Consider the following 24,519-nt stretch of genomic DNA (forward strand, 5'->3'; position numbering starts at 1 on the left):
ACATTCATCCGAAGAAACACAAACCGGTTGATTCTAATGGCCAATTTCTTGTTATAGGTGGTAATCATTCAGTTTAATATAATTGAATTTATTCAATATGATCTCATATTTCGGGATAGTGGAGGTGTTAGGGTTAACCTTGTCAGCTGCAAGTTACTGCACTTTCTGCTAATCGATCTGAGTCTGGCCCTGTGATGAGCCACCTCGGCAAAATTGTACAATTTTTCAATGAGCTTGTTTATTGCGCTCCATTCTGAAGAGACTATCGATTTTTACAAAAGAATGAGATGAAGTATCAAAGACATACATTGGTCGCAGGAAAATTTTAATCCCCTCAATCACTTAAACCAGTTAGATCACAAAGGCAGAGTACCAGGGGTCGTTGCAAACGCCTCTTCCAATATTTCCAAGCCACAAAGCAGCTGGTCCTCGGTAATCGTGATAGGTGGGGCTATACGAAAAGCCCCCCCAAAACTCGGATGGCTGCTGAGATTGGCCCACAAGCCTAAATCATATGCCCGATCCCCGATCGCCTTACCTAACGCTAGCGCAGGGGTTTTGGTCGCGCGACACTCAACAATCTCAACCCCTGCCATAAGTCCGCGTCCACGGACATCCCCGATACAACCATACTTTTCCTTCAGGGCATTCAATCGCTCATGAAGCACCTTACCCAGAGCACGCGAGTGTTCAACTAGCCCATCACGCACCACAATCTCAAGCACTTTATCACCCACAGCAGCAGGCAGTGGATCATTAACATGAGTCGTATAGAAGCAGAAATCTCGCTCGATGCACGCGCGCTCGATCTCAGCGCTAGTAACGACAGCACTAAGCGGCAAGCCATTGCCTAGCGTCTTGCTGAGGGTGAGGATATCAGGAACGACATTTTCGTGGTTGATAGCCATTAGATCTCCACACCGGCCGACGCCCGTCTGTGCTTCGTCGACGATCAAGAGCATCCCGCGTTTTTCGCATTGCAGTTTGAGTGCCGCGAGGTAGCCAGGCGGTAGCACGTGCATACCAGCCGATGACTGGATACATTCCACAATGCAAGCTGCGAGCGATCCACACGATTGCATATCGATCATGCGCCAGCCGTATTCCATTTCTGCTTCCCAGTCGTAGGACCCGTCAGGGCGGCGGAAGATGGAGCGGTATGCGTTCGGCGAGGGGAGCATCAGCATCCCTGGCATCAGGGGTCCTTGGCCTTTGCGACCGAAATGGTATTGTGCGCCAAGGGCTTGCGCGGTCACGCCGTGCCAGCTACCGCCCAGTCCGACGATTTCGAATTTCCCAGTGTAGACCTTGGCCATCTTTATGGCTGCTTCGTTGCTCTCGCCGCCGGTGGAGAGGAAGAAGGCTTTGTCGAGACCGGCTGGTAGAAGATTGCACAGACGTTCGCCTAGGCTGATCACGGGGGGTGACACCATGCCTGAAAAGAGGTGGTCTAGGGAGGCTGCGTGGCCTGTGATTGTCTGCACGATCTCTGGGTGCCCGTGGCCGAGGAGGCAGGACATTTGTCCGGACGTGAAGTCCAGCACTTTGTGTCCGGAAGCTGTGTACACGTAGAGCCCTCGGCTGCCACAGATAACGTCTTTGTTGAACTTGGTGCCATAGTTGAGAAGATATTTCGATGTTTTGGCTTGAAGCTCTTCCTGATTGACATTACTATACAAGATAGGATGTCCATCATTCTTTGGGGGCATGATTGCAACTGTAGATTCTTCTGTAGTAATTCCAGGGGCCATGTTAGATTTGCTCATGATTAGGATGACTGCTTTCGAACACTTGTAGCATTTAATCTGGAGGGTCGCTGCCCCTCATTTGTAGCTCACTTTCCAGGGAATCGACCCCCTTCTCTTTGTTTATCTTTGCCGCGGAGCCGCGGCCAACAGTCGTCCTCGCGCGCTATAGGTAGGTATCACCTGGGCATACCAATTCTCTTATTAATGTCTCTCTAATTGCATAATTTGCGCGGCTCCGCGGCGAACAGGCGTCCTCATATGTCACAACTAATTTCTAACACTTATTCGTTTCATTCCATAACTTGTAGTATGTCCCATGTGCTTGTAAACAGATCATCAAGAAAAGCCATATCCGGCACGAAAGGCTGACGCAGTTCAACATTCGTCTCCCCCGAGTTCTCAAGCGGCGGCTCTGACCTCAATAGCTTGTCAATGACATCCGAATGCTGTGCAAGGCAGATATCACCCAGATCCCAGCCAAAGTTCTTCCGGTGAGACCGTAATGCGGCCAAAAGATCACTCGCCATTCGCAGAGAACCACTTTGTGCAAGACCAACTGCACGCTCCGTCTCTAGCGCGCAGCGGATCAAAAACGTCACTGTTGCTGAAAATGTAAATGCCACGACAGGTAGCCAGTAATCACCCAACTGTGCTTCTCTGAGTTCCTGCACTAGAACAACAATGTCCTCCGCGGTCCTGCGGGCCTCCATGACTCGGTTAGCCATTTGTTCTACATTAGAGTCTGGCGCTTGCCGCTCGCGATCTAGGTCGATGCGCCGGAGAAGGAGCCTTGTAGCCAGATATGCCAAACGGAGATTGGAGGCGCCAGGTATATCAAGATTTGAGCCACGGATGATGATCTTACGGATGTCTCCTGTTAGTGAGTCTACCCATCTGTTCAACTCCAATTCTAGATTCCTGCTTGGTGCTTGGTTTTCGATGCGGATGCTGTACACTTGCTCCAAGCAATGGTCTAGCACGTCGGTCAAGTTCATGAGCTCTATGAAAACTGCGTTTGCATCGCGGTCACGCTCCCAGTCTGACAGATACTCGGGAATTGGTAGTGGTACGTCATATTGAGTTCTTCTGATATGGGGAGGTGTCCCATAAGCAAGACTTGACCTATTTGACGATGAGTTATCAGGATACCCCACGTTGGAAGAGGTATTCGCTCTTGAAAACATACCAGCGATCATGGAGTAGGATAGACCACCAGATTTTCATTCGCATGTGCTTCTCAGCTTGCGGAATATCCCACGGGAGTGGATTTCGATTCAAACCTAAGGAATGGCATAATGCAACAGCCGAACCAAGTCTTACACCGTTGCCTGTCATAGATGTGGTTGGGCGGCCCCCAACATCGAGCAGAATGGCCTTTATCGTGGATATTCCAGCTGACGCATGTAACTCGGAATACGAGGCTTCAATAGCAAGGTTCCAGACGAAACGAACGTCTGGGCACCGTTCTCGGGACAGAAGTGGGTCATGTTGCCATTGAGTAAGAACATGGGCATACAGGCACGCCAAAAGTGCAGGAGAAATGCGATGCCTGGCATTTGTGTATTGCGCCCGAAAGGAGCTTTCTTCAAGTAGTGGGAGGCAAGGGTTGATCTTCTTCAAATAACTAGTCGCGACAATTAGTTTCCGCGGCTTCCATCGAATACCAAAATACGTGAAGTGTAACTCACATGTCGATCAAATGTGGTCCCCATGGCTCCAAAAGCTTTTCAATGGTCTGTAGCTTGTGCAATGCCGGACTAGAGTTCACCATGAGCCCCAGCGGCCTTTTCTGCACCTTTGTGAAAATAACCGGGGACGAGGAACTACCCGGCTCGACAGGTCGAATTTCACGAATGCCTTGGCCACCAGAAATGTTGGACAGATAGTCAGCCAGTACGTGATTATCCCCAGTCACCGCCGGACCGAGGATATGGGGATTATCATCTTCGGCTTCGAGAGACAGCGGTGTATCCTGATCGGTCTGAACCTGGGTGACAATTGAGAACTGCGGCGAAGCGGCGACAAGGGGCGGCCGGCTCACAGCATGTGCAGTTGCAGTTGGTGTTCGTAAACTCGGGTGTGGTAGCTGTGGGGCTTCCTCCGCAGCGGCCCTCTTTTGCGCGGTTGGCTTTGCTCTGCCGTTGGGAAATGTACACTCTGTGTCGTGCGCACGACACATTAAACAGGCCGCGGAGTGGGGTTCTAATTTGCAACGTGATTTTCTCCGCCGGCATGGTACGCATGCTGGCTTCGTATGAGACCGGTATGGTCGCTCGTCTCCACTTTCCATCTTGCTTCTCAAATGCTTCTCGGAGAGAAATCCCCGCGGCGGGTTTCCCTCGGCGAAGGGTGGGAGATGTGTGGGACAATTGATTTCTGTCCTATATCTAGGATAGGAAAGAGCAATGACTGGAAGCCTCCTGAGGACTTCGTAGGTACCGTTCCTGATGTGATTCAGCGCCCTTCAATCCGCTGTTGAATGGTCTGATCAGTCGTTGCACTAGGGAAATTCCGCGGGGAAGAGTGGAGTCTAGCTGTGGTTGGTCCTTAGACACCCCCCTGCCTGACTTTTTTAGGTACACATTCCTAATTGGGTAAATACCGATTTTGCTTCGACGCTCCAGTCTACCGTGCTCTGGATCACCTTCCAGTTTTATACACCGACTTGGAAAATTAGCCGGCGACATAAGCGACCTTGTGATTTTTTTTTTCAGCAGTCTTTCCAGTGGTCTTTTCAGTAGTCTTTGTGGTGCGCTTCTCAGGTATCATTCTATCTATATTGTGCACAGTGAAGACTGTAAGGGAGGTAGGTTGGAGAGAGACCACAAGAGTCTCCTACAGAGACAGTCAGGTGACTGGAAGCTTTCCACAGATCGTGAACCTCATTCTTAATGCTTATGAATGTTCTGTAAGGATAAAAAAAAGGTCTCCTGCGCAGCGCACACAGTGTTCAGTCACATGTGGTTTAACACTATGAGAGGGTGTCTGTTAATGCGGGTTCTGGTGTTGAAATTATTCTATGTTGTACATTGAACCCGATAGATATCTTCCAGTTCTAAATTAACCCCATTTGGAACTTACGTTCTTTGACTCTGTTTTTTTATCAAATTCAGCATCAATAAACATCCCTAGGCTTCGAATTCTAGCTTTCTGAATTGGATTCCGAGCCAGAGGTAGTTCCCGAGTCTTTACCCGACTCTTCAACCGCGGGTACATCCATGGATATAACAATCCCTTATTCGTAATATGGGCATTATACAACTACATCTGGACACACTAATGCCACACTAGTTCATTATGTGTGCTGACATATTGATGTTGACCATAAACTGGTTCCACCTTCCTTTCTCGCGCAGGGACTTCAGTATCTACTAAGCGTCAAGCGTAGGCCATTGAAGTGTTAAAAGGCTGGCATGAGGGAAGTACTAAATGTGCCATTCTGGGTATGGCTCCATGCTATCATTCTAGCACCATTATCGACTACCTCCAAAAATAAATTTGGCCCCGATACTAAGTGGGGAACAAATTCAGCGATCGCCGTTGACTGGTTTCGAACCTGCGACAAATATGGGGCCTCACGTGATCCCATTGTATAGTAACCAATTAAACACCATCAATAGACCCGCACCTTAGTATACCCTCATAAAAGGATCTGTAAGGAAAAAAAAATTGGGAGCTTCTCTTTGATTGAGCGTGTCATCCTTAGTGCAGGGGCCATGCTAATCTTCTCTGTATATTTTCATTTGACCATATGCCCCGAAGGGCGAAATATGTATGTCTAAAGTTCGTTATAACCTCCTTTTTGGCAAAACCCGACCGCCTCCTGTGTTTGTCCTGTTCGCTGTCCGCAACAATCAAGGTGGGCTCTGTGGCCACGCAGGTGCAAAACATTCAGCGATGATACATAGTAAAGTTACCCAAATGCACCCGTGGACCTGGATACCTTGTAGTGCCTTATCAAGAACCTGAACGCAAATCGTGTCATGGCATGGCCCACTATTCAACCCTGGTTGGTCTAGAGGCTAAGTTGGAAGTTTCGAGCTTCAATATGAAAGTCTACTGTGGTCATATCCTGGTGATATATGGGGTACAGATAAGATGTGCAGCTAAGAACTTCTTATTCACAGCTAACCCTTTTCAATTTCTATTCTTTTAGCGCATTCATGCCTCCACTTGAACGATACCCCATTCCTTCCCAAAGCGGCAAATCCAACCAGCGACATCTTCAGCAGACTCACGCAGACATGAGCTGAGCAACATATACCAATGCCAGCGAAAGATTCTGAGATTTTTGTCGACCAGCAGCACACATCCCCTGGAAAATCCAAGGCTACTCTGATCGCGATTAGTTTTGATCTCGCATGTTCCTTGCGGTACTAGACAGGACAATTACCTCCAGAATTATCCCCAAAATTTCTGATGGGTTTCACGTGTTAGAAGAGGTGGGAGTGGTGCGTGTGTCTACATGCTCACAGTATGTGTCTGGGTAGGAGGCCGGGGAACTATTGATTGCGGATACAATTCAACATTTTGGATAAAGCCCTAGGAGTCACCTCCTCATTTTCTTTCACTTGATATGCCGCACAACAAAGGAAGAGACGGAAGACGAGAAAATAATAATGTCCCCCGAGACAGGGCGGATATTACTCTACATTCCCGGCAGTAGATAGATAGTCCGACAAATCATCAGATTGTGAGATTAACTCCTAAGGGGGATCGTACCATGTTTTTGCATGTTTTATTAGGGATTTGTTTGACAAACATAACTACTGTATGGCCTATATTCTTGTCTGGGATGTTCCCTATTGGTCACGCGACATATATTTATGGATTGCAGCAATATACCTACAAAATTTCAAAAATTTATATTACGTGATTATTCCACATATTCGACACAGGACTCTGACAAGGCACCATATCCGGGGAAATAGGTAGCCGATTGGACTCGAACAAAACGATCAACACATGGCGTTTTGACGCAATCGAAGTTGGGTATGAGCTCAACAAGATATAAAGCACGAAATATTCCTACTCCAATTTCACCTAGATTTCGATCGTTTCCCTTATCTCAATTACTATTACAAACAAATTCTCAAAACATGGCTCATCTCGAGGCTCGCAAGCATATTTCAACGGACTCGGGGTTTCCCATTACACTTCATCCTCATTTCAACGAGAAAATCAAGGACCATGTGCCACCAGAGCCACCCCGCGAGCCATTTACCCCGCCCAAGGACCGGGCATTCTTTGCAGACCCAGAGAAGAAGGCGCTATTCTCTGTGGCGAAGCAGGTTGACTTAACTGAGTCGATTGGAACTGTTCTTGAGAATGTGCAATTGTCGCAGCTGAACGAGACTCAGTTGGATGAATTGGCACTTCTTGTTACTGAGCGGGGAGTTGTGTTTTTCCGGGAACAGGATCTTACTACCGAGAAACAGGTTGAACTATTCCAGCATTATGGTAAGGCTATATGGAGTCTGAATGACGGTTTGGTTAATTCGAGTTTGCAGGTATATTGGATAAACACCCTGCTCAAAAGGTAAGCCGAAGCATAAGCGTTTTCCAAAGACTAGAGTGATCTGACAACTCTCAGGATCAAAAGGTATCGTATACCCTGGCGAGATTTCTCAGGAACACCATCCAAAATGCCCAGTAGTCATCCCATAACCACCTCACGACATTATCTTATCCTCATTATCGCTAACGGACTACAAAGTTCGTGAATATCAAAGGTAGCCGCGAGGATCACCGTGAAATCCTAAGCTACACCCCTTGGGTAAGATACTCTTGATACTACTAAAGACAAAGTCTAATGGGAAAATTTACTGCTGCAGCCTAGTGGGGATTTTCACGCTGATACCTCGTTTGAGATCAATCGTATGCAACAAACTATCCTCTCTGATCATCCATTTCTAATACATCATAGCACCGACCTACTCCCTACTAAGAATGGAAGAGCATCCCGAAGTCGGCGGCGACACAGCCTGGGTATGTAACAACCCCCGATCACACTCAAAGCCAAGTTCTGATTCCATAGGTATCCCAATATGGCATATATGACGCGCTAAGCAACGCATACAAAAGGTTCCTCGATGGCCTTCACGCCGTTCATACCTCGAGGCTGCAGTGTTCGTCTCCTTGATACCATCCCGCCTGTAATAATATCGCTAATCCATCGAACACGCAGATGATACCATCATCGATCTATGGGGTGCAGCTCCTAATCGCCCTCCAATCGATACACACCACCCAGCCGTACGCACGCACCCAGTCACTAAATTGAAGGCGCTGAATGTCAATCCTGGATTTGTGACTGGGTTTGCTGAGCTCAAGAAAGTTGAATCTGGTACGTGAATCAACGAATTGGTATGTTGTTTTGAATTGACGTCTTTCAGACAAAGTGCTCGATTTCTTGGCATATCATATTCATTCAGCAGATGACCACTACGTTCGTTGGAAATGGGCTGTCGGGAGTGTTGCTATGTGGGATAATCGGTAACTATGCAGCTCGTTACTTCTTCGGGGTTAGTGACTGATTCCCATTCAGGTGTACACTTCACCGGGTTATCCCTGGTACATACAAAGGAGCTAGAAGGGGTATTCGGACTACTGTTTTTGGTGAGATACGTGAGTACTAATAATAATATCTTGCCTTCGAATTCGGAATGTTTTGCTAATTCATACCGAAGCATATCTCGATCCTACCAGTGAGAGTCGTGCGGAGCGGAAGTTACGCGAGGAACATCAGGATGGTGAGGATGTTGTCGTAGTTTAAGAAAGGCAGCATTATTCACGCAATATTTGTCTCATTGATTCATGAATTATATCTTGTTCGAATGGCAAGGGGACTGTTGTGCAAACTTCAGCCCGTCGGTAGATTATATATATATTTTGCGGAGAAGACGCTTCATTAAGTCCAGCTTATTTCGAAGCAACCGCCTCGGCCACAATAAATGTCTCCTTGTCAGAGAGACTCACTTTGTTCTGCTCCTCGTCTTCGGCATGGGGCAACATAGCAGTCTCTTTGTCATGCTCGATGGGAACATGTGTCCTGACAACGAGCCAAGTAGGCCACACGGAAAGAACTGCAGGGAAAGGTTAGCACTGTTTCTTTCTGATAATCTAGTGGGTATCACTTACCAAGTAGGATTGTGTTAACAATCAGTGGCACTCTTCCGCCGTGCCATTTCTTCGAGTTGAGACCGTAAGATACAGCCTGCGAAAAGCTTTCCTGGCCACGGAGGATACCGGACAAACGGGCTACACTGTATCAGAAATTTGTAGATAGAAAGGTCAGTTCGGTTTGCACTTACAGAGTTCGGAGATGTTGTCGGTCATGGTGGAGAGAAGATAGTAGAGGAAATTTTGCAGTGATTGCTGAGCGAATTCTGATGATAGAAAGGTTAGCACTGTGTCAACAAATTGAGTTTACTAAACTCACCCCAGAGCAGGATAACGAAGAATCCTTCGACAAAGCCTTTGTCGGCCCAGTCAAACGTCGGTGGGTTCTTGGTGTACTTCTCTTGGATAACCCAGCAGTAAACCCAAGTAACGATATGAACCACGATCACGTAGAAAAAGCTGTAGCTTCTGTTAGTTTTGAATCTAGGTTTTAGTGTGAATGTGGATATTCTGTACCTGTACTTGATTCTGTTTCTGGTCGAAAGCCCGCGGTAGTCCAGGAACCTACTAATAATTGTCGAGGCCAAAAGAGTGGCGAAGTAGGCTTGGAACCGTGTTAGCACTGATGCAAATTGTGGGTAAATAAATGTGTAAACATACTAACGAATCCAATCAAGGCGCGAGCGCGAACTCCGAAGTAATAGGTTTTGAAGTCTAGACAAACTGGTCAGCAATTGTAAATAGCAAGGAGGAAAGAGAGAATCCATACTTCCGGTGTACATATTGAAGTATGCGGCCCAGAAAACAGGCAAGAGTAAGAGAATCTATGAAAGTTAGTCACATAGACCTCATAGCACGATTGAACGAATGTGTTAAACATACCTCCCTCCGCTTGCAGACCTTCCAGAGTTCTTTCATCTCATCACGCCACGAGTCTTGCAGGATAATCCTGACCTTGCTTCCATCTGTGCGTTGAACCTTGTCGGGTGACGTGAGGAAGAAGGCAATAGGCACGGCAGTACATTGCAGCGCAACGAAGATGAGATATGTCTCTGTCTTAAGTTAGAAACAGTTCTTGCTGTTTACATTATATTGGATCAACTCACGAGATCCAACCTTTCCTTTGGCATGGGCGTCGCCAGCACTTTTCATTCATTAGTCAATTTTGTCCGTAATATGAATTCGAACGTAGACATACTGGTTGAGGCCAAGAACAATGGCACCTCCAAGCAACGGGCCACCTGTACGGAACCAAAGCCAAATGCTTTTCTAAGTCAGTTATTTTGTCAATGTAAGAAAATTTGGAATATCTCACTTCATATACCGGCCTCGCTTTGCAGGCTCGGGATAACCTAGTGCCACTGCACCCTCAGAGGCCCAGAAGAGACCGGCGCTATGAATGTTAGCCGATGATCTCATTTCGTTTTTTTCGACACAGGATACTCACGATAAACCACACAGAGCTGATCCAACCAGCACAAACCATACATTTCCCTAGATAGGTATTAGCCTTGATCCGTGGTCATTCAGGTAGTTCCAGTATTGACGAAGAACTTACAAAACGATTGTTCGTATACAAGGCAGCGCTGTCAATAAGAATTAATATCAATGTAAACCGGGTTTACATCGTGATATCGCGATACATACGAATATAACGGATATCCCACAGCGCCAAGCATCAGCGTCCATCTTAATCCAATCCGGTTAGCGATAGGGCCACCGAACAAACACAAAATACCCACTAACAAACAAGTTAGCAATTCAAACTCGTAATGCGATCGTGGTGATATTTCACATACTGAGACCGAAAACCAGTGCATTGGCTGCATTAATCAAGAACGGCTCCTGTGCGCCACCAGCACCCAAAGCATTCATGGCATTCCACAAGCCCGGAGCCGTGAATCCCACGCCTCCGATAATGCAGGCATTGAAGAGTGTTCCTCGATACCATACTCGCTTTTCAAGTTGGGTATCGGACGATGCCGAAATAGAAGCTCGTTCGTCCATGGCGGCTTAGGGGATAGTAAGCACCTTGAATTAAGCCACGAAAATAAAATTCCTCAAAAAACTACTAAACGCTACACGGGAAACGCGCCATATATAGTTTTTTTTCCTTGAAGAAACGCAATATCTATCTTAAGGGCTTAATGTTCGCATTAGTCCTATTCTAATCCTGCAGCAAGATTGCGTGCTTTTGAGCTCCTGAGCTGCTGTGATCTAGTGCCCCTTTTGTAACAAGCGTCAAGTGCCAAGTCCGATTTGGTGGTGATTTAGCCAATCAAGTACGAGAATATTTATGGGGAATCAGTGGGGGGCCTGTTGAGTCAAATGTCGCTTCAATTGCCGCGATATCGGATTCGGGAACGGTAAAATTTGGGGGCGCGGAAGTCTTGGCTTTTGATAAAGGAAATTGAGTGACATTGACAAAACTGGCCTATGTTGTAGGTACATAGAAAAAAATTTATTACATGAGTCGTTACGTTTCAACCGTTTTAGTTTCCAGACACCTCCTTAACTGCAGCAATGATATCGCTCGGCCCAAGACCCTGAGCATTGACCTGTTCATACAGACCACCGCAGCCTTCCTTGATAGCACCCATGCTCTTGAACTTGGGTGTGAACTTGCGCTCAAGGAGGTGGGTACCCAGGCGAGAGCCGAGACCAGTCTTCTGAGCAATTGACTCAACAACCAGGACGAATGGTGAGGATCCATACACCTTGATGGTCTCCTCGTCGACCACGTTGAGAGTGGGTTTGTTAATCAGACCGACGTCGAGGCCCTCTGCACGCAGGTTCTCGACCGCGTCAAGCGAGCGGTAGAGCATATCACCGTACGAGACAATGTAACCCGCAGAGCCCTTGCGGATGATTTCTTCCTTGCCAGGAACGAACTTGTAGCCCTCACCGAAGAGCTTCTGGTCGGTACCTTCCTTCAAGATATAAGGGACCTTGGAGCGAGTGGAGAAGATGAAGCGAAGACCCTTCTTCCAGAACACCTCGTTGACTACGGCCTTCATCTGCTCGCCGTCGGCAGGGAAGTACAGGGCGGTACTCTCCGCATCCATTAGGCCATTGTCGGCGAAGAAGTGGTTCAGACCGAAATGGCAGGTGTTGTCAGCCATCTCGTCGACTCCGCTGTGAGAGAAGTGCGAGAGAACGGTGCAGTCGTTCAGACGGGCCATGGTGATCTCGGAAATACACATTTCCAGGAAGGCAGAGAAGGTAGAGAAGACACCTTGGCGCTCTCCATTGCTGCCGAATCCGAAACCAGCAGCAGCAGAGAAATTGCCACGCTCCATGACACCCGATGCGACAAAGGCCTCGGGGTGCTTGGCGCCGATAGCCTTCAGGCCAGTGGAGCCTGCCAAATCGGAGTCGATGACCATGACGCGACGCTTAGCCTCCTCCTTGCTCAGTTTGTCAAGAACATCATTCACGGCTTCGCCAAAGATATTACGGTTGGAGCCCTTGTCCTTGGTCGAACCCTTGTACGTGTGTGGGTTTGTGCCAGGCTTGATATCATCGTAGAAAGCAAGCTGTTCCTTGCTGTATCCGCGCTTGGTGAGGTATTTGCGAGCGATGTCAACAGGAATGACATCGTGTGCGTGAGTTTCTCCCTCAATGCCTTCAATACCAGCAGCCATCTTGCGGTCGATAACAACAGCAGCGGGGCCGTCGTGGTTGATGACTTCGCATATAGCGCCGTATAGGGAGTCGAGATTCTCTCCCTGGGCGCGGAGGACCTTCAAACCCTGTCCGTCAAGAGTCCGAGCAACTTCGTAGCCCTTAAGATATTGCGAGGGGTGTCCGGCAATTGTGACATCATTGTTATCGATGAAGAGCTTAACGTTTAGGTTATTAGCGACGGCAATCCGCGCAGCCTCCGCGTCATTTCCTTCTTGCTGGGATCCATCAGATCCCAACATAATCACGTTCTTATCCCGGTTGGCCATGGCAATACCATTGACCATACCCCACATGTGACCCAGGCGACCGGAGCTGAACTTGATACCGGGTGTGAAACCGAGTTCGGGGTGGCCGGGGAGGTGGGAATCGGCAGCGCGATAATTCAGCAGATGATCAGGCTCGATCTTGCCATCCAATGCGGCCAGAAGGTATTGTGTGGCGACACGGTGGCCGGCCTCGTCGTACAGGGCATCGACCCATTTGTTGGGGTTGCCGTTCATCAAAGCGAGCAGGATGCAGACTTCGGGGGCTGTATCGAAGGGACCACCAGTATGGCCTGCAACACCTCGGGCAGAACCCGTTGCTGTGAAAGCAATGATAGCATCTCGGAAAATGTTAATGTTGTGTTGCAAATCGCTCTTCTGTTGGGGTGATAGCTGTGTGGTCTTCGGGTCAAGCTTCAGTTGCTTGAACTGCTTGAGATCGACGGGGAATGTGTGGCCCTTCATTTTGTAAAATTTCACTCTTTCCTCCTGATGAAATTTAAAGCAAAAATGAGCCCACTGGTGTCCTGGGGGGTTTATAAAGTCGAGTAACAGTTTGTTCCCAGGATGTTGACGTCATAGCACCTGGAGCTGTCCTGTTTTCAAACTTGCAACTCTTTTCTTTGACATTCTCTTTCACTGAATTTTCAATGATCTCATCAAGTTTGTTTTCTCTCTTCCAATCCACACGACTGAAATGTTTTAAACGGCCCGACCCATCGGCATACAGCTTTTTGATGCCCCTTGCACGGAGAGCCGATCGTCTCTACTATTTTCTTTAGCTACAACGCTCATCATCCCATACCACTCCTACTACAAATTATATCAACTTGGAGAACTATATTTACTTTTGGTCCTTAATTATATATATTTCCTTTTTGACTCCCTCTCTTTTGTTTGGTATTGAACAGCAAGGAGTGTCGTTCCAAAGGCTCATGCACTAATCTTTTATTCTGCTTCAATCTCAACCTTGCAGTCGCTTTTATTTCTCCAATTCTAGTAATTCCCCGCTCCTACAAAGTCATCGTGTTTCGCATCGTTTCCAGGAAAGTCCGCCCCGAGAAGCTAGATCGTCAAGTCAAACCCTCATTTGAGTCATGCAGGCCGTATATATTGCGGGATGAATATTTCTAACTCCAATTATTCTCGAATTGGCGATTTCTCCGAGCTAAGACACCAAGACAATACAAGCTATCGGACATCCGCCCGGGGACCCGTCAGGAAAATGTGGCGTGCATTAGTCGGTGATACTGTAGTATTTTCGTCAGCTTACGGCTGAGGATATTATCTTAGACCCCCGGCATCTTTACCCCTCTATGCATCGAGAATATTGTCTTCAGTAGGATGCGTAAAGATAGTACATCCCCATGTCTGATTACCTTCACCTTCTCCCAATCCCTCAAAAAAGAAAGCTAATCTCTAAAATACTTTATTGGAAAGCAGAATAGAAGATGCTTCCGTCTCTTCTTCCTTTGCTTCTGCTTTCAGTATTAGCAGAGGCTTCACCTGGGAAGCGAGCAACCACTCCATCAGCCTACTGCTCAAACTATGATGGCAGTCACAAGCTCTCGTCAATTGCGGCACCAGTCCAGGGCAGCGGCAGTCCAGGCTCCGAATCGACCTGGAAGCTGAGCATTGATGATACATCTAGCGGACATAAACAAACAATCGTGGGCTTTGGAGCCGCCATCACCGATGCCACAGTCACATCATTCAACACGCTGTCCAGTTCCAAGCTGCAACAGGTACTAAATGAACTGATGACCGCAGCCGGTGCAGGGTTCGCTCTGATGCGCCATACGATTGGCGCTTCCGATCTATCTGGTGACCCTTCGTATACCTATGACGATAATGGGAATAATGCAGATCCATCATTGTCCGGTTTTAACCTAGGCGACCGTGGAAATGCAATGGCTACAATGCTAGCCAAGATGAAATCCCTACAGTCCAGCTTGAAAATTCTTGGTTCACCTTGGAGTGCCCCAGGTTGGATGAAGCTGAACCATGTCATTGATGGCAATACGAAAGATAATAACCTCAACGACGGCTACCTGACTAGTGGAGGCACCGGGAGCACTGGGTATGCCAGTGCCTTCGCGCAGTATTTCGTCAAGTATATCCAGGCGTACCAGAAGCTCGGTGCCGACATCGATGCTATTACCCTTCAGAACGAGCCTTTGAACAGCCAAGCTGGATACCCTACAATGTATATGTTTGATTATGAAGCTGCGCAGTTGATCCAGAACTACGTCGGTCCGGCCCTGGCTAAAGCCGGCTTGAACACCGATATCTGGGCATATGATCACAACACAGGTATGCACTCGAGAACCCAGCGTTTTTAGTGATGGCTCCATTTACTAACAGATAAACATCAGACGTGCCATCTTACCCTCAGAATGTCATCAACGGAGCTGGCCAGTATGTCCACGCGGTTGCATGGCACTGTTATGCTAGCAATGTAGACTGGACAGTCCTCACGCAATTCCACCAGAAAAATCCCAGCATCAAGCAATATATGACAGAGTGCTGGACCCCCGCCTCTGCGTCATGGAACCAAGCTGCCGATTTCACCATGGGCCCTTTACAAAATTGGGCTTCAGGGGTTACGGCCTGGACACTGGGCACAAATGATCAAGACGGCCCCCATCTGTCAAGTGGCGGCTGTGCAAACTGTCGGGGTCTGGCGACTATTTCCAACGGTGGATATACGTTTAATCCCGCATACTATATGATGGCTCAGTTTAGCAAGTTTATGCCGCCGGGTGCGATTGTGCTGAGTGGTACGGGAAGCTACACATATTCCGATGGAGGAGGTGTGCAATCTGTGGCTTCGCTGAATCCGGATGGAACTCGCTCAGTTGTGATTGAGAACACGTTCAAGAATGATATTTACATTACTCTGTCTACTAAAAGTGGCCAGCAGTGGAGTGGTAGCATTCCGAGGCAGTCTGTCACAACCTGGTTGCTTCCCGCGGTATGAGTGAGATGGGTGGTGTTTAGTGGGAACGGCGAAGCTTGAAAAATCAACTATAGAATTCGCACTCTCAGATATACAAAATACGGTACTTTTTTAGCATGTGAATAAATATAACCTATCCAGATACTTCCACAAGAGATATGACATGCTAAATATTATGAACACGCCCCCGAGCCAATAGACGCCGTGCCATCTCTTAGTACCACTTTGGCCCCGGCCGTACATATTGTGGGGGCCGAGGAGCTAAATAAAACCAATTTTGGGCAAACCCCGTGATGTGGCACATAGCCATGATAGGTCCACTACCTACATAGCCCCCCAGAAGGCGGCTGTGTCTGATAACGTGTTGTATTTTCAGCCGCATAATACGGGGTCCACGTACTCCGTAGACTATTTACACATTAAACCACGAAAAGAATCCACAAAAAGATTCCATTTTGCTTTCCATTTGTCCCAAAAATGACCACTTATTCCAGTATATCTGAAGATCCTGTGCAGTCAACGATGCTAGAACAAGATGAGCAACCTCCAGAGTATCAAACCATCCCGCGCCGTAGGGCTGTCATTGAATGCATACGGACTCCAAATGCCCCTATGCGTAAGCCTCTTTTCCATCAGCCTCCGAAGCTAGTTCTTGCCTAATAATATTTTCCTCAGCACCAAGTGGCTCCGTAAGAGGAATTATCCCAGCCATTTATTTCGCCCATCTAATCGGTCAGCACAGTCACAAGCATTCAAAGTCGACGGAACGATCTATGTAGCGGCCCAGGCACCGATATCCCTTAACGGCAAGCATGTCTCAGGACAAACGGCAGCTGTTGAACGGCTTTTTCTTAATTTAGAGGCGATTCTGAAGGCGGGGGGCTCTAGTTGGGACAGAGTTATCAAGACTACGGTATGATCTGGCGATCGCATTTGACTCATGTGAAGCTAAACGTTAATGTTTTCTTTAGGTTTATTTCAAAGACGACCTTCGCTGGAAATATAAATTCGAGGATTACTATCGACGGGTGCTTCCGTTTGCACCGCCGCGAACTAATATTATCATTGAGAGGATAGAATGTAAGGGGGTTAATTCTGCATTGGAGATACAGATGGAGGTGATAGCAGTGGAGTGATATATAATGTACTCGTGAATTCTTAGTATGATAGTGATATCCAAGTCCGCGGAGTAGCTCTCCGCTCGTTGAAAGACTTAATGTGAATAGCCTATCGGTCGGGTATCTAGCGCTTCTCACTGTAGCGTAGAGGTCTTAAGCTCCATGGCAATAAAATACGACATACATGCGCATGATTATTCATAACATGCCTAGCCTATACTTACCCGACTAGGCTAACAAGACTTCACACGGGGAAATCGGGGTGCTTCGCATGCGAGCGAGAGGAAACAGAGAATGATAGTATTCTACTCATGTCTGAGAAAATATTATAAAGGGCCCCTCTCCCATTCAAACGGAAGTCCATACTCTACCGCAGCTCAATATTTGGGGTGCACTTTCAGTGGCGGAACTGTAGGGTCCCGAGTTATCGTAGGGTAGGAAGCCGTCCCGCCCGCCCTATTTCTCCGCCCCCAACTTTTTTGACGTCAGCCGAGGTAGAATGCCACCTTCTGCTCACAACAAATAATCAATCTTCCCATTCTATTTCTAGCATATGGCTCAATATGCACCCAAGTGGATCAAGCGACTTGCATGAGCGCGTAACAATTGGATGGCAGCTTTCAAATCGAAGCAGGCTTTAGCGCCATGTGATATATGCACGTTTTCTCCACCTTCATCTCTGACACGTCAAGGTACATAATAGGTTTGAGGGCGCACCACAATGGCATTGAAGAAATTACATTCCGGATGAATTTTGAGAAACCCGTTTACAAAAGGATTGCTGGCTTAAACTACGTGAAATATGGCAGAGGCACTCCAGCCTTCTTTTCATCACACTGTCAGGGGGAACACTGCAAGCCCTTTCTCAACCCAAATCAATTACATCAACAGCAGTGGATGTAGGTTGCGCGATGCCTTTCAACTGTCCTATTTTGACCCATCATAGCAAAACCAACAACCAACGAAAAGATTAAGAAAGCTATTGGCGCAAGACTTGGCTCTAAATCCCGCGAAAGAAACCCGGATCGTGGAACCTGTGAATGGCTCGGGAAGATCCAAAACTTCAAATCCTGGATCAGAGATGAACCAGAAAGTTGCGGGCTGCTCTGGATGTTCGGTCGCCCTAGTAAAGGAAAGAGTCATCTTTCCACAAACTTGGTTACCCGACTAGGGACCGGCTCTATGACATCCCCTTTGGGAAATGATCGTATAGTGCTTAGCTACTTTTGTGATGCCAATAATGTCCTACATTCTACGGAGCTTGCAGTAGTACTCGGTCTACTGAATCAACTGTTGGAGGAGAAGAATTATTCCGATGACCTTTATCAGGTCATCTGTCCGAAGTTCTCTAGTTGGGGACAAGACCTTTTCAGTGGCGCCCATATCCAGGATCTCTGGGATTGTCTTTGGAAGATGATACAAGTGATCCCGCAAAGACCTCATATCTACATTGTGCTAGATGGACTGGATGAGTGCGATGAATCCTCACAGTCCCATATTTCGAGTGAAATAAGAAAGATATGCGACAAAACTCGACAAGATGAGAAGAACCCAGTCAAAGCTTTCATCTCCAGCCGCCCGCTGCAGTCCCTTCTTCGTCAAACGGATCTGGTGATTGATCTGGATGCACCTGAGAGACAGCAATGGACTAACCGAGATATTTCTATTTTCGTGAGATCCAATTGCCGCCTACAGCAGGGTAAAGACAAATTTTGCACTATCCTAACCGACCGAGCCGAAGGGACCTTTCTGTGGGTTGCGTTAGCTATCTCCCTTCTAAAAGATCCTTCGATTCAACAGGAGATAGTGGATGGGAATTCCGCGTTTCTTGACAAGCTACTCCCGGTTGGCTTAGATGCGATGTACAACAGAATGCTTTCTAACATAATGGAAGATCTGCGGAGAAAGTCTCATCGTCAAGAGATGATGAGAATATTTCGCTGTCTCACCGTCTCACAACGTCCGCTCACCAAAAGTGAAATCGGTATTCTGACGGAAGTCAACGACTCTATAGTAAATGACGCCCTCTCTACCTTCAATCATATTCTTTCGATTACAGAAGAAATCACCGAAGAAGAAACCGTCAAGTTGATCCATCTATCACTGAGAGAATACCTTGCTGTGAGATCCTCTAGAATTATGCCAGAAGGGATTTGCTGGTCAGTCTGGCCTTTTCTATCCTCTACATCAGATTTGCTACGGAAAGACCTATCCCAGCTATGGGAGTTGGACTATGTTGTTCTAGCGATCGTGTGCTTTCATTTTCAAGGGCTCCTGCGCCAGTACCCTACACTCGGTTTCGTCATATTCTCTTTGACACTTTTTCAAGCCACCTTTCTGAGACGCAGGTCGTCATTATTGATAGATCTGACTAGCAGAGCCATTGGAAGATTGATGACCAAATCCCTCATGGTCACGTTCTGTGTCAAGGAAGAACAGACACATCCTTATTTATTTGAAAGATGCATTGCAGTGATGAGTGATGGTAAAAATGGTCTTAAGAGAGAAATCCAGGACGCTGAGTCTCCACGACATCCGCACATCCAGCTGAATATAAAGGATAGATGGCGTCAGGCTCAATATTCAAGTCACCATTTGATCGGGGCTGTAAGAGACCTTGATATTATGAAAGAAATTGCGCGAGTGAGTGAGTCCTTCCAGAATTCTTTATAAATGGTTGCTAATAAATGGACAGAATGAATCAAAGAGTGAACTAATCAAGTTTCTCTATGATGCGGGGCGATTCCTTCTCAACAACATACACGTAGCTGAAATTGCACCGCTTCAGCTCTACTACGCGGGACTGGTATTTGCTCCGTTGGGGTCCATTATACGAAAAGCAATTCGGAACAGAGATACGTCGGAAATTCACAATACCAAGAGTGAATGAGTCTTGGAGTGCAGAATTGCAGACCCTGGAGGGTCATTCCAGTGGGGTTTCAGTCAGTGGCCTTCTCTCCAGACGGTCAAACTATGGTTTCCGGCTCAGATGATAAGACCATTAAGCTCTGGAATTCTCGTACGGGGAAAGGGCTACGATCCCTAAATGATCATTCGAGTTTAGTCTAGTCAGTAGCCCAAAATCATCAAACAGAAAGGCGGGAGGGGAAGGGGGGTTATAGAAATGCAGAGCCAATGCCGACTTCGGTCTAGTTGGGGCTTCCCTATAATCTACTCTACTCTAGCTTCCGCAGGAGTACAGTGACTGAAAATATAAACGTGATCTCCACTCCTTTACTTATCAAAAAACTATTCAAGGCCACAGGTAACAGCGGTAGGGCCAGCTTGGGTACCCAGCTACCATTTTGACCAGAGTGGAACTGTAAGTTCCACTGAAAGAAGTCCCTAATTCATTCAATGTGATTGATTATGTATTGATGAGCTATAAGAAGCATATGTTTCATCTCATTTGACGTGGTAATAGTGCAGAATTGTAACTAAGCTGATGACCCTCCCACAAACTGAATGACTGCCTTGTTCCCCCGATTTCTCTGTCTAGCATATTCCCAAGCCCCAACCGCTTCACTGAAAGGGAAAGATCGGACCGCCAATTGTTTAAGACGACCAGCATCGATCATCTCACTCGCCTTGGTCATGTTCTCCGCATTGGGGGAGACGATAAAGTGGAAATAGCGCACATGAGGGCGATCGGCAGACTCGGTTGCCACACCTCTTCCAAATGCCCAAGCAGGTGCAGGATCTCCGACAGTGACAATAGTTCCATCTTCCTTCACAGTTTCCCACGTCTGGGCCAGAATGTCACCACCAACCGTATCGAAGACACAATCTACAGCAGCTATCTGGTTTTTCCAGTCCGGAGTATTGTAGTCAAGCACCTCGTGCGCCCCAAGACGCCTTAGCAAATCATGATGTCGAGGAGAACTCAACGCAACAACGTGAGCATCGGCTAGCTGACGTGCAAGCTGGACCGTCATGATCCCAACTGCACCAGAAGCCCCCGTGATGAGGACTCGCATACCCGGTTTGACCTTGGCGTGGGACTCAATTGCCTCCCAAGCTGTGAGAAGCGGTATTGGTAGGGCTGCCGCCTCCTCGTGCGAAAGTGACTCTGGTTTCAGTGCAACTTCGTTGGGGAGACATATCACGTAGTCGGCTTGGCCTTGGCCTCTGTCGGCACTGAGTAGCGCAAAGACATTTTGACCGACCTTTAAAGGACCGCGATACTGGGGGCCGGTTGCGGATATCACACCGGAGATATCGTGGCCGGGTATATGAGATGCACAGGCGTATGGTTCGGGCCAGAGTATTTCGTCGCCGGTGATTCCAGCAGCGTGGACTCTGACGAGGATCTCGTCATTTTGGGGGGTAGGAGTGTCCATGTTATTGTTCGTGACGATCCTTGGACAGGAAACATCACCTTCAATTTGAACAGCTCTCATGTTGGTCGTGCCTAGGACTCCGTTTTGGGTAGAAGAATTGAATTTTGTTTGAGAAAAGAGAAAGGATGAAGAAGCTCCGCTTACGGGTTATTTTAAATACTCGCAATAAACTTATACATATCGAGTTAACGCATTGTTGAGTCACTTGTATCAAAGCCGCCAATAGAGTCACATAGTTGTTAGCCGGGTTGCCGAATTCCCAGTTCCCCGGATTCCCGGATTCCCGTCCCCACAAAGGAAATATCAACGCGATTCTCTTTGTTATCAGGATATGATAGCCATGTTGCTTCCAGGGGGTTATTATCTATTTTGGTACTAGTCCAAACATAATCGAGCTGTACCAGTCTACTCTCGTACATCGGACGAGCTTATGAATAGCCTATGATCCACAGTCATTTAGGCCTTCTTTGCGCTCTACACTACTCAAACGGCCGATCTCATTACATCTATCTCCAGTATGAAACGCTCCACCGAGGATGACGATCATTCCAGCTCCCGTGATAGACATAGTACCACCCGCAAGTCCAGTCCTAATGCCGATGCCAGTGAAGACTGGACTAAAATTTCCAATTCCACCGAGCGTCGTCGCGTTCAGAACCGAATAGCTCAGCGTAAATATCGTAAGTGCTCGTTGTCCACGTCGCGGTCTCGTTGCTCTACCTAACTCAGCGTGTCCTATCAGGCAAAAGGTTGAAGCGGCGCTTAGAGGAACTAGAGAAACAAGCTGCCACTTCTCAAAAACAGTCACCCGCAGAGCATGATTCACCAAAACCACCTCCAACAAATACCCGAACGAAGATGCGAGCTTCTAAGTTAATCTTAAATCCAAAATCTCACATCTCGCCTTCCCCGAACCAAATTGCTTCCTACGAATACCACACAGAGTCAGATGCGCATTGCCAAACTACGTGTGGTCAAGAATGCACTTTCCCGCTCGTGGAATCCCCTCCAACGGTCTTTCCCTATCCCTCAGTGTCTCTCTATGCTGTTTACTGGGGATCAGCTTATTCCAACTCTCCTACGTATCACACTAAGCCAAATGACTACAACGAGGTCGCCGATTCGCAGACAGAATATGACGATACAATTCTGCCTCTGACGCCTGTGCTCTATCCCATAGATATGGAGTACAAAACTATCTATGGAGAAGACCTCGACAGTCCGTTTTGCATGTTTTACGAGACAATGGCAGGCATCGAACTATGTCAACAGCAGCAACAAGCACAAACACAAGGTGGTCTGCGCGCTGGTCTTTCGGTAAACATTCCCACTGGATACCTTAGTGCATGCGCTTATTTTCGTATTTTCAGGTATTGCAATAGCTAGCCAACTATCTCTGGTAGAGCCATATTTCTAGGCACCGTCCATTACGTCTAACTACACCCCCGTTGATCAGCGAAAACCTTAGACTTCGCTAGCTACATCCATATTTCCTCTCGCACCCAAATATTTCCTATAATACCTCTTGTATTTGAATATTCGCTTTTATTATGTCCTTTAATTATGTGATTAAATTTCATACTTCACTTCTATGCTTAAATTCTATACTCCGCTCAGGCTAGAAACTCTCTATGAAAAACTAGCTAACATCGCTCTCTCGCTATTTACACCTTCTTTGAGCCGGATACAATCCCTTGGTAAAAATGATAATTCTACTTGGGAAGCGCTACATCGGCCTCTAGCATATTGTATGAGCGAACCCGTGCAACTGAAAAGGCTTCTCCGATCAAGCCGATGAATATCTTAGCGGATGGCTTCCGGCGCTGATTTAGGCTAGGTTCCTATTCCGGAACCTCCCTCGAGATCAACAGAGAAAACAATGGATATTCCACGACGGGGTGGGGCGACCTATAACTATATCGGACGACGGGTCTAGGTGTAAGACGTAGAAAATAAAGTGTTTAGTGCCACCTTGGAAGGAAACCTTGGAATGTATGTGATTTCCTAAAAAGGGAAAGTACGAAGAATGTAGAAAGTATAAAACTACATAATATCATCATACTTTCCTCGCCTGTCAGCACTTCTCTTTCATTCGTTCACAACCGTATCTATTCACACTCATGTTTCTACTGAAATCATCTCAGATGGCGAACCCAGAGGAGCCTGGACCTTCCATCAGGTTTCACAGTGTAGTCAAAGATTTTAATCTCTCACGGACGAGATGGTGGAACAGAAAGCAACTTAATGCGACAAAGAGATGGGATATCCCAGAGCATCTCGGTAAGATTCATTTAATATGACTTTGGGAAATCTCACAAGCTAACGGCATTTATTAGGATGCTTATGGAGCGATCTCGAGCGAGCCTTCAGTCGAGAGGCTGGTGTACAATGGCTAGTCCGCCGAGTGCGAGTAGAATCCCTCCTACTCGAGCAATTGGCGGACAAGATCAACAAAGAAGGAAAATCATTTTGTTCTCTTCAACCAGCAAAAGGTGAATCGCCTCACTGGAGCTTCCAGAAGCGAATAGTCACATCAGAAATGGAAGATCAGGAGCTAGAAATGGAAGAAGACACAAGCTTGACTTCGACTAATATCATTGACTACGTCCTATGGTATGGACACTGTTGGGAGTTGGAAACAAATTTGATCGTCATGAAGCCGAAGTCTCAGATGCCACATGACTGGGTTTTGCTTCAGAATATGGCGAGGATTCATCGTGCTCGAAAACTTGCACGCGCAGATGCAGCCATCTATGGTATCATGACTGACGGGCGCAAGTGGACTTTTATGCATCTTAGCAAGAATAGTCGGGTAAGTATTTCGTTGATGTGAGATACCCCAAGTTGTAACTAACTTTATATCAGTACACAATCAAAGTACTTGACTGGAGCAACCAGCAGCATCAAATTACTGCTCAAGTCCAAGACATTATCGGCCAGGCAGTTAATCTCTACAGAAGGCATGTAGCGGCCCGTTCATCTCTACGTACGCCTACTGTCCATCAGATTAGTGACTGTCGCATCGAAGAGATCACTGCTTTATCCTTCGATCCTATTGGTGGTAGTGACCGAGTACGTGGGAGTGAAGATGATAGCTGTGATATTTCTAACACGCCACTGAACTGGTGAATCGCTAGAAGGCCCACACACTCTATGTTATATATGAAGTAATCGAACTGTGGCTTTCCGATCCCTATCTGGAAGCGGTCGCCCAATTACATTATGGTTAGAATAGTGGTTCTTATTTTCGAACTTTCCCTTTCTGGGAGATATCAACTCCGG

The 24,519-nt window shown here is 47.1% G+C and overlaps 8 protein-coding genes across 8 annotated transcripts; 3 read left to right on the forward strand and 5 right to left on the reverse strand.

Annotated features, from left to right (window-relative positions):
- Positions 1 to 356: 356 nt before the first annotated feature.
- On the reverse strand, positions 357 to 1,751 carry PGRI_061170 (aspartate aminotransferase family protein; the record flags this gene model as incomplete). Its single annotated transcript, XM_040793831.1, has 1 exon — positions 357 to 1,751. The coding sequence occupies one exon, from the start codon at positions 1,749 to 1,751 to the stop codon at positions 357 to 359; it is 1,395 nt and encodes a 464-aa protein (XP_040648686.1).
- Positions 1,752 to 2,038: 287 nt separating this feature from the next.
- PGRI_061180 (fungal specific transcription factor domain-containing protein) lies at positions 2,039 to 3,927 on the reverse strand (the record flags this gene model as incomplete). Its single annotated transcript, XM_040793832.1, has 3 exons — positions 2,039 to 2,870; positions 2,935 to 3,372; positions 3,437 to 3,927. 3 exons carry the CDS (start codon positions 3,925 to 3,927, stop codon positions 2,039 to 2,041), a joined length of 1,761 nt encoding a protein of 586 aa, XP_040648687.1.
- A 2,920-nt stretch (positions 3,928 to 6,847) lies between these two features.
- PGRI_061190 (TauD/TfdA dioxygenase family protein) lies at positions 6,848 to 8,523 on the forward strand (the record flags this gene model as incomplete). Its single annotated transcript, XM_040793833.1, has 10 exons — positions 6,848 to 7,208; positions 7,259 to 7,287; positions 7,465 to 7,524; positions 7,583 to 7,625; positions 7,675 to 7,736; positions 7,786 to 7,876; positions 7,936 to 8,094; positions 8,144 to 8,243; positions 8,296 to 8,375; positions 8,438 to 8,523. 10 exons carry the CDS (start codon positions 6,848 to 6,850, stop codon positions 8,521 to 8,523), a joined length of 1,071 nt encoding a protein of 356 aa, XP_040648688.1.
- Positions 8,524 to 8,669: 146 nt separating this feature from the next.
- Positions 8,670 to 10,877, reverse strand: PGRI_061200 (Major facilitator superfamily domain, general substrate transporter; the record flags this gene model as incomplete). The annotated part of the gene is made up of 15 exons (XM_040793834.1): positions 8,670 to 8,833; positions 8,889 to 9,008; positions 9,062 to 9,136; positions 9,190 to 9,329; positions 9,387 to 9,474; positions 9,531 to 9,584; positions 9,640 to 9,694; positions 9,753 to 9,922; positions 9,977 to 10,014; positions 10,069 to 10,134; positions 10,195 to 10,263; positions 10,318 to 10,364; positions 10,429 to 10,456; positions 10,518 to 10,611; positions 10,670 to 10,877. The coding sequence occupies 15 exons, from the start codon at positions 10,875 to 10,877 to the stop codon at positions 8,670 to 8,672; spliced, it is 1,416 nt and encodes a 471-aa protein (XP_040648689.1).
- Positions 10,878 to 11,362: 485 nt separating this feature from the next.
- PGRI_061210 (Transketolase, C-terminal/Pyruvate-ferredoxin oxidoreductase, domain II) lies at positions 11,363 to 13,285 on the reverse strand (the record flags this gene model as incomplete). Its single annotated transcript, XM_040793835.1, has 1 exon — positions 11,363 to 13,285. The coding sequence occupies one exon, from the start codon at positions 13,283 to 13,285 to the stop codon at positions 11,363 to 11,365; it is 1,923 nt and encodes a 640-aa protein (XP_040648690.1).
- A 986-nt stretch (positions 13,286 to 14,271) lies between these two features.
- Positions 14,272 to 15,800, forward strand: PGRI_061220 (glycoside hydrolase family 30 protein; the record flags this gene model as incomplete). Its single annotated transcript, XM_040793836.1, has 2 exons — positions 14,272 to 15,133; positions 15,196 to 15,800. The coding sequence occupies 2 exons, from the start codon at positions 14,272 to 14,274 to the stop codon at positions 15,798 to 15,800; spliced, it is 1,467 nt and encodes a 488-aa protein (XP_040648691.1).
- A 4,534-nt stretch (positions 15,801 to 20,334) lies between these two features.
- Positions 20,335 to 21,237, reverse strand: PGRI_061230 (NADP-dependent oxidoreductase; the record flags this gene model as incomplete). The annotated part of the gene is made up of 1 exon (XM_040793837.1): positions 20,335 to 21,237. The coding sequence occupies one exon, from the start codon at positions 21,235 to 21,237 to the stop codon at positions 20,335 to 20,337; it is 903 nt and encodes a 300-aa protein (XP_040648692.1).
- A 517-nt stretch (positions 21,238 to 21,754) lies between these two features.
- PGRI_061240 (uncharacterized protein) lies at positions 21,755 to 24,467 on the forward strand (the record flags this gene model as incomplete). Its single annotated transcript, XM_040793838.1, has 6 exons — positions 21,755 to 21,917; positions 21,980 to 22,554; positions 23,382 to 23,517; positions 23,574 to 24,049; positions 24,103 to 24,309; positions 24,375 to 24,467. The coding sequence occupies 6 exons, from the start codon at positions 21,755 to 21,757 to the stop codon at positions 24,465 to 24,467; spliced, it is 1,650 nt and encodes a 549-aa protein (XP_040648693.1).
- Positions 24,468 to 24,519: the final 52 nt, after the last annotated feature.

Source organism: Penicillium griseofulvum, assembly GCF_001561935.1.
Source record: "Penicillium griseofulvum strain PG3 chromosome Unknown contig_95, whole genome shotgun sequence".
Lineage (NCBI taxonomy): Eukaryota > Fungi > Ascomycota > Eurotiomycetes > Eurotiales > Aspergillaceae > Penicillium > Penicillium griseofulvum.